The sequence below is a fragment of the Pollachius pollachius genome (assembly GCF_949987615.1).
Source record: "Pollachius pollachius genome assembly, chromosome: 20".
Classification (NCBI taxonomy): Eukaryota; Metazoa; Chordata; class Actinopteri; order Gadiformes; family Gadidae; genus Pollachius; species Pollachius pollachius.
This window is the reverse complement of record NC_136953.1, coordinates 12,342,110-12,350,463: the sequence shown is the minus strand read 5'-3', so window position 1 is coordinate 12,350,463 and position 8,354 is coordinate 12,342,110. Positions and strand designations below refer to the sequence as shown.

Genomic DNA, 8,354 nt, shown 5'->3' with positions numbered 1-8,354 from the left:
AGCCGTTTCGAAAATCTGCCCCATATGACATCACTAGTGGGCGTGTCCACCTAGATCTGTGCTGGATAGATGAGCAACGTATACTTCAGTCCACTGGGTAGGCTGGTAGTCTGATCTATCCAGCACAGATCTAGGTGGACACGCCCACTAGTGATGTCATATGGGGCAGATTTTCGAAACGGCTTGTAAGGCTTATCAGACTCACACCTGGTGGTATAATATGTCCCCTTTAAAGAACATCAACCAGAGAACTACATTCAACGCCAGCTCGACATTATGAATCAAAACTGCTTTCAACTGGAGCAGAGGTTTGAGTGACAGGTCTGATGTCCCTCCCTCGCCCCTAAATACTATTGGACAGGTGCCCATCTCCCACCCCTTAATACTAACGGGGAAAAAAATGAAAGAATAATAATAAAAATATATTAAAAAAGCTGAATTACAAAATAGTACTCGATCCTCGTTCATTCTATTGGCCAAACCTATAAGTTTAAGTAAAAGTGAAAGTTGCTAGAAATATAAATAGTAAAGCACGAATCCAGAAAAACTACAGTAACAAAGTATTTCTACTTCAATATTACTATACACAACTGATGTGGTGTATGTGTGTGTGTGTGTGTGTGTGTGTGTGTGTGTGTGTGTGTGTGTGTGTGTGTGTGTGTGTGTGTGTGTGTGTGTGTGTGTGTGTGTGTGATTTTGCACTTGGGACTTACATGGACAAGCTCCTTCACTGATGACAATGTTATCAAGGGCCGAGTCACACGAGTCGGTGAATCCTCTCTTAGCCTCAAAGACAATCTGTGAACAATCATCACAACATCATCATGAGAGACACATCGTCACGGAAAGATACACTTTGGTAGACAAAGTCCAAAAAAATAAAAGGCATGCCCTATAAAGTCAACACAAACAAAGAGAATTGTTTTTGTTTGAGATGTGAGAGTGTGTGTGTGTGTTTGTGTGCGTGCGTGCGTGCGTGCGTGTGTGTCTTTGTGTCTGTGTGTCTTTGTGTCTGTGTGCGTGTGTGTCTGCCCATGTCACAACATACAGAGATTTGCAGGGATTTGAGTATTTCTGTATTTCATGTTCTTCAAAAGAGAAGAATGTTGTGTATAATATTGTTTGCTTTGTCACACTGCAATGGTTTTACAACAAAAAGATAGCAGGTCCTGTAAAAAATGTCATGGGTTGCAAAAGGTTTTCAAGATGTGTTAAAGCGCACACTCGCACCACTATTTTTTGTTTCGTTTAAGCTGAAACTACTTTGATTGACCTCTGTCAGTTTGAAACCTTTTTTTTGTGGTTTCAACTAGGCCACCCGTTTCAAAAGCACTGAATTATTTAAAGAGCAAGTGAACTCAAAATCCCTTTTTGTGTTTCAAACTGGGTAATTTGTCTTACATAATTGTCAACATAGTAATCTATGCCATTTTATCACTGTGACTGAAATAAAAGATGTTTTTGCCATTTGCCCCAAAACACTGTGAACATTCCACTCAGCTGTGAACTCAGGTGGCACTCTGTTCGTGACGTCAGAGGGCCTGGTGGCGAAGTTTGTGTGGGCGTGTGGAGCTCTGTCTGGGCGGCGTTGGACTGCGTGGTCCGCGAGAATGATTTTCGGAAATTTATAGTGTAACGCTACGGCGTGTGCCGGATTTTATAGACAATGACGCTTATAATTACGCTCATAACAGTTGCACAACGACGGTACTAAAAAAGTATCATAAAGTTGGCGTTGGTCATAATAACGTAATAAATAATAATGGAGATAACACGCCCGCCTCTTTTCTAAAACTCTCAACCCTAAACGTCTCTCAACCCTAAAGTGTTTGAATTCCATCTGAAACAGTGGGCTCACTGGCTCTTTAAGGCCTCATTAGTGGTATAATGAAATTGGACCCAGAGTTGACACATTTTTTTCAACATAAATAGCGTGTGACTTGTGTTTATTTGGAAACAAAGATTAACAAAGAGTGCTACATTTTTTTAGTAGGCAGGCAAGTTTCCGGTGAGGAAGACGACATAGCTGCATTGTATCTAGCTATCGCTGTAAATGTGCTACCTATCGCCAGATCCCGGAGTTGTTAGAAGATTTGCTTATCTCTATGGTACGGGGAAAACTGTAAGTTAATAGTACATGGGTCATGGGTGAGTCCCTGGAGGGCACACCCCCAGGATACACCCATTGTTTTATGTTTTATGTTTATATTTTTTTATTGTATAATTTGATTTTTTTTTCCCACCAATTTCCATTTTATAGGACTAGCTATATCCACAGTGTAGCACTTTGGGGCCGTACAGCTCGTAAAGAAAATTGTGTATGAAAATTGTTAAAAAATTACAAAATCAGAAGAGATGAGAAATACTGACGTCAATCTGCTGGAAGGAGGCCTTGGTAACGGTGACGGCCCCAGCCAGCCAGGAAGGGCTCTGGATCCCTTTCCTCGCCCACACCTCGGTCTCTGTACCCCCAGATATCTTGGCCAGGACCCTCAGCGTGTTGTCGCGGTCGGTGCCGTACATGTAATATCGGAATTGGACGCATATTTGCGTGGCGGAGGAAGTGAGGGCGGGGCTGAGCAGGCGAGCGTTCTGCTGGTTGGCAACGTTGTCACTCTCGTGGTAGATGTAGAAGCCCTCTGGAGGAGCAGAGAGGGAAGGAAAAGAGTGGGGTTATTAAAGGGATTTTTGGATCTGTCTTTATGCTCAGAATTTTGATTTTAAATTCAGAATTCCACAGTTCTGACTTTGAATTTCAGAATTCTGAGAATAACGTCGGAACTATAGAATTCTGACGTTTTCTTATGTGTTGCCCTAATCCTCTTCCGTAGAGGTGGATTGGAAAAACTATGAAAAAATACAAATGTCGAAACGTTAGGCCTGCTTTACAGTACTGTGTTCTTAACCTTTGTAAGAACACCCCATCTAAAAGGGGTGGATTTGTTTAGTCAGTCACTTACAATACAATTGATCTTATATCATATCTGAGGGAGATCGGTGTTCAATGGTTCATTATCAGCCGAAAAACATGAGCCCTGGGCTGCATCCAGAATGGGATAGCCAGGATATATTTTTATCTAAACCCCAGTGGTGTCATAAGGTATGATTTCTAGTATGGCTGTACATGTTTATGGGATTATTAAAGCTTTTTGGGATTCAAATCAAATTAATTCGATTTTTTAAAATTATTTATTTATACTCTACTCTAGAAATTATTTGGTAATACATAACCATTAATTAACATTAGTTAATTTATTTAAACATGATGAATGAACCCTAATATAGGGTTAATAGGGTTAGGGTTATGGTTATGGCTAAACCCTAACCCTATTAAATAATGAATAAATGAATACCCTACACAATAACATGGAGATTATTAGTAAAGGATTACTAGACCATAAGTTATAACTGTTAGTTTATTGTAAGTTAATGCTTAATACTGATTTAAATAACGTCAATAAAGGTTCATTATTCCACTGTTATAAAGTGTCACCAACGATATTTACTCCTTCATTATCCTCTATAAGGATTGCGGGGGGAACAATTCTGCCACAATGTAATGAAAACGACAACCGATGGCTATTCAAGCCATCCAGGGTGAGTACTGACTTCCGTCGGGGTAGTCCCCGCTGGGCCCTGTCCCCTGGGTGGGGGTGGGGCCCTTGTGTCGGGTCCAGTCGCTGTTGTCCATCCTGTCCTGTATAAAGCTGCAGAACGGCGCGCCGGGATCGTTGAAGTCGCAGGAGGCGAGGACGGCTAGGTAGAGGGGCGAGAGAGAGAGAGAGAGAGAGAGAGAGAGAGAGAGAGAGAGAGAGAGAGAGAGAGAGAGAGAGAGAGAGAGAGAGAGCATAGTTGAGAGGATGCATGGAAATTTCAAGAACACCTTTAAGATAGCAGGCCACACAATAAAAGGCCACTTTTTATGCTTTCTTCAAACACTCATAATGTTGTTGATCATTATCAGGCTTTTGAAAGTGACGATTGGGTAAAGCTGCTCTCTTGTGTCGACAACAGGGCTGTACATTGGCCCAAGGCACACTTTGAACTGTTAATGTGAAGCCTCGTGTTTTACACAACACTTTCAGGCAACATGTTTTACATTGTGTAATACAGAGCCACACCCATGACTGTGATTCACAAGTAAAGGTATGTACATGAAACGACCTTCCCTTTTTAAACATTTATTGCATAATATTTGAATAATGTCAAGATATGATAACACAAGGTGACAATGAATAAATAAATATGCATCAATCTATGCGCAGAATAAATCAATCAGAAATAAATTCAACGAGAAGCTTACTAGAATTGTACAACTTTGCATTCAATTATTTTTATATTGGTAGCTTCCTCAATGATAAAACAGTATTTTGCAGAATAGTGAAGATCTTTTTTTAGTCTAATTCTGTCACTCTTCAAACAGGATGTTGATTGACTGGTTGAGTCAATGGTCTAAATGTTACAAAATTAGCAAATTCATTATCATATATTGCGTAGCCGTAAACAACTGGGCTCGGCCAGGCTTTGGCACACCTGATATTACACAAACTATCCATGACTATAGCAGTGGGAGGGCAGGATTGGTTCTTAATTGATTAGTGGATTAATGCCATGAGATAAGACCCATCAAAAGAGGATATGTGCATTGGGATATACAGTAAATACAATCTCTGCTAAATTATCTTAAACATTGTGACTTACTGGCATCTACGGTTGTTGTTCTGACGCTGTTAAGGGGAAAAGCAAGAAAATAAGTTTAAGAGATAAAGATTTAAAACAAATTAGAGGCGAACTGATGAGATGATGAAGGGGTAAAGTATGATTATGAATCATAATTAATCAATCAAGCCATAATATGAGCATTTCTTATAAGCATTTCTAAATAGTAGTTTATGCCAATGAACAAATAAAAATCATTCAAAACGTTTTGATATGTGGTTGATTGATTCCAATGTCACTTAATCTAATATTGAGGGAATCAATTAATTCCAGTTAGGTCCTCAAAGTTTAGTACAAATAAAACTATATTGCGGACCAAGCCACCTTATGGCCTATGAAATTAACATTTTGATCATTTTGAACACCAATTCACCAATATGTAAACAACCTTTGATTTATTTATTTTTTGCAGTAGTTTAACATTCATTATATGTATATATTTATATGTGAATCCTCTCTTACCCTTCCTCTGTGAGTGTTTCTGCTATGCATGCGCTTATCCAAAACAGAACACAAAGCCATTCTAAACGACCCATGGCTAACGCTGAAGGTTAGCGATGGAAGTAGACAGAGCCAGCACCCTAGCTATGGGCCTTTATACCCTCGTCTGAGGCCGGGGATGACCATGGTGACAAAAAAAAGGGTTGGGTAGCACGCCGTGGATGAAAGGGGGAAGGGGGGGGGGAATCAGCTAAAGATCTGCCAGAGGCGTGGGTTGGGAATAGGCTAATTACACGCAATATTTGTAATTTACTTTTATGACGTTTTACATGATCAAAACTCAGGTCAATGAGTAACCGGACTAGGGTGAGGCCTGTTCGGGGTGTGTTGGCCTGTGTGGTGGATGTATATGCACACGTTTGCATTTACCCTGACCCGTATGTGGTTCAGCACATGGGTGGGGAACCCTGGCTGAAACAGCCCTCATAATGACTCGCCTTATCTTCTGTTAACCATAGATATCCCTTTGGGCTCCTATCTTTCTAAAGGGAGAGTCATTGGAAGTTTGGGCGCCTTTTCCATAAAGATAGCAATATGGGTTGTTGAATAATGGAGACATTTCTTGGAACGAAGAACTAGAGTCACTATAACTATAGTCCTACCCTGCCTTACCAGGAAGGTTTTTTTACGTGTTGGAAAAGCACACAAGTCTAGGGCCTGGGCCGCCCCTAGCCTTTATGGTGCCCTTGGCGAAATCAGTAGAAGGTGCCCCTTCTTAGGGCAAGATGCCACAACATTGCCTTTCATCGCAAGCTTCTCTTGTTTAAAGCATTTTATGCATTATTCGTTTGCACAATGCTGCACTTTTATGTACTTCGCCTCAGAGCGCCCGTGTATCGTACAGAGTTGGAGCACACCGTATTACTTCAAAAGAGATTTTTCTTCTGTGGAAATACAGAATAAACACCCTGTATCCAACTCCCTCCTGACCAGTGTTTGTAATAACGCTGTTCAAAAGAACGTCGTTAGGTAACGCCGTTATTTTTTCAGTAACGGCGTAATCTAACTAATTACTGTTACCGTCATTACAACGCCGTTACCGTTACTGTACGTTAAATGCGGTGCGTTACTATGAATTGATCAAATAAACTGCGTAATCCGAATGCACCCCAAACACAACCAAGCTCCAAACACAAACTGCTACTGAGGAGACCGGGTGGGTTAACAAATAGATAAGCGATTATGATTGGCTAAGGCAGTCATGTTTCATGGTAGCCAATCGAAGCCAGTGTTTCCACACGCAAGCCAGGACACGCGCGCCACACAAACACACGCAAACGCACACACCAAACAGATTCAATGAAGCAGCAGAAATGGCGAGTCCAGAGCAATCAGATGAGCATTTTCTGTAGTATTCAGCAGATGTTACATAGCCTTTGCAACCAAGCAAATTAAAATTCAGTTGGAAGTATATCAGGGCCTTGAATGGGCAGTTCAACCATTTAACAGATTAAGGCCAAGTGAAAACTTCTCAGAATAATCCAAATTCTTTGACATATACGACTTTGCTTTTTACAGTGACGCAAATAGTTACTTTCCCTGGTAACGAGTTACTTTTATTATAGAGTAATTCAGTTACTAACGCAGTTACTTTTTGGAACAAGTAGTGAGTAACTATAACGAAATACTTTTTTAAAGTAACGTTCCCAACACTGCTCCGGACTGGCGTTTCACAACAAACCGTGACCCATCATGATTCGTCTGGTCAGGTGCATCCCGAGCACGACTGGGTGGTTGAGACAACGGAGGTATTGATATGGGAGCCGATAATCTACGAGTGCAGTTTGTGTAGCGAGTGAACAATTTGACTGACTACTAACGATTGGTGATGACAATATTTTGTGTTTGAGGTAATTTAAAGAAAGAAATGAATTGAATGAAAAATGAAGACGGCTACACATGCATTTAAAATAGGCATGTATATTTCATTATGTACACACGTATGTATACATAATGGATATCTATTGATTATATTTACGGAGAATAATTTTCTGTTCATCTCATTAACGTTGTGATTTATCAAGTCAGACTGTCTGGGATAGTCAACTCAGACAATCTTATTTTATTATTTATTAATCCATTTTTAAAATGAATTTCTGGATTTCGGTTAGGTTGGTTTGGCTAACGTGCTTTACTTATGCTGAGTCTCCGTATGCTAGTAAAGTGTGTGTATCTTTGATTTCTTTGTCTCAATGTTTTCATTGAGTAGTTAAGTAATTATAATACATGATAGCTATGTCAACCATCCAATTTTCCATCCACCCAAAAATCTGATTCAAAACTGTCAATATTTGACTGCTGGCTGTACACTTTTATATGCCATGACACTTTTATACGGCATAAGGTATGAGGAAAATACTTTGTGTTTGAGGGTGGTTGCGCAAGACAGATCAATAAATTGACCAGAGAATAACTTATTCATGTGTATACAGTTATGAACAAACTATACAAAAAACAACATCTCAGCCTCAAAACTAAAATAGCAGACAGTAATGAAAATACAGGACACAATGTTATGAGTGTTTGCATACATTTTCTCCCATGACAACAGAAAACACCAAATGAACCTTTGATCAACACACGTGTAAGTGGTTTGATTCATGAATGAGTCATTCCTCTGCTCACAAGACACTGATGCCCTTTACCCCATTGCATTTACCACACACACACACACACACACACACACAGTAGCAATGTCTGTTACTACACACACCAGAGTACCACTCGCACCAGGCCCTGGCAGCACATCATCCCCACCCTCATCCTCCTCGTGGCTCCCCATCAAATCCCGCATCAACTACAAAACCCTTCTCCTCACCAAAATCCAAAAAGCCCCATTCCTTGCCCACTTCCTGTTCCCCCTCCCCCCCCCCCCCACACACACACACACCTCTTGTTTGTTTGCTTGTCTCCTTGTGTTATATTTTATTAAGTAATTTTGTTTTCTATGTTCCTGCCCATATTGTAAAGCGTCCTTGAGATGAAAGGAGCTACATCAATTGAATTTATTATTATTATTACACCACCTAGGTGGCTGCCACAAACAACCTTGGCGGCTTTTGCTGGGCTCCTCTGAACACTAAGAGCAGGATGGTGCTGTTAAAACCGGTTAAACGTAACGTTTTGTAGCGGAT

The 8,354-nt window shown here is 40.5% G+C and overlaps 1 protein-coding gene across 1 annotated transcript; it reads right to left on the bottom strand.

Annotated features, from left to right (window-relative positions):
• Nucleotides 1–2,346: 2,346 nt before the first annotated feature.
• LOC307091335 (MAM domain-containing protein 2-like) lies at nt 2,347–4,125 on the bottom strand (the record flags this gene model as incomplete). The annotated part of the gene is made up of 3 exons (XM_079758279.1): nt 2,347–2,639; nt 3,610–3,756; nt 4,122–4,125. The coding sequence occupies 3 exons, from the start codon at nt 4,123–4,125 to the stop codon at nt 2,347–2,349; spliced, it is 444 nt and encodes a 147-aa protein (XP_079614405.1).
• Between the last annotated feature and the right edge of the window lie 4,229 nt (nt 4,126–8,354).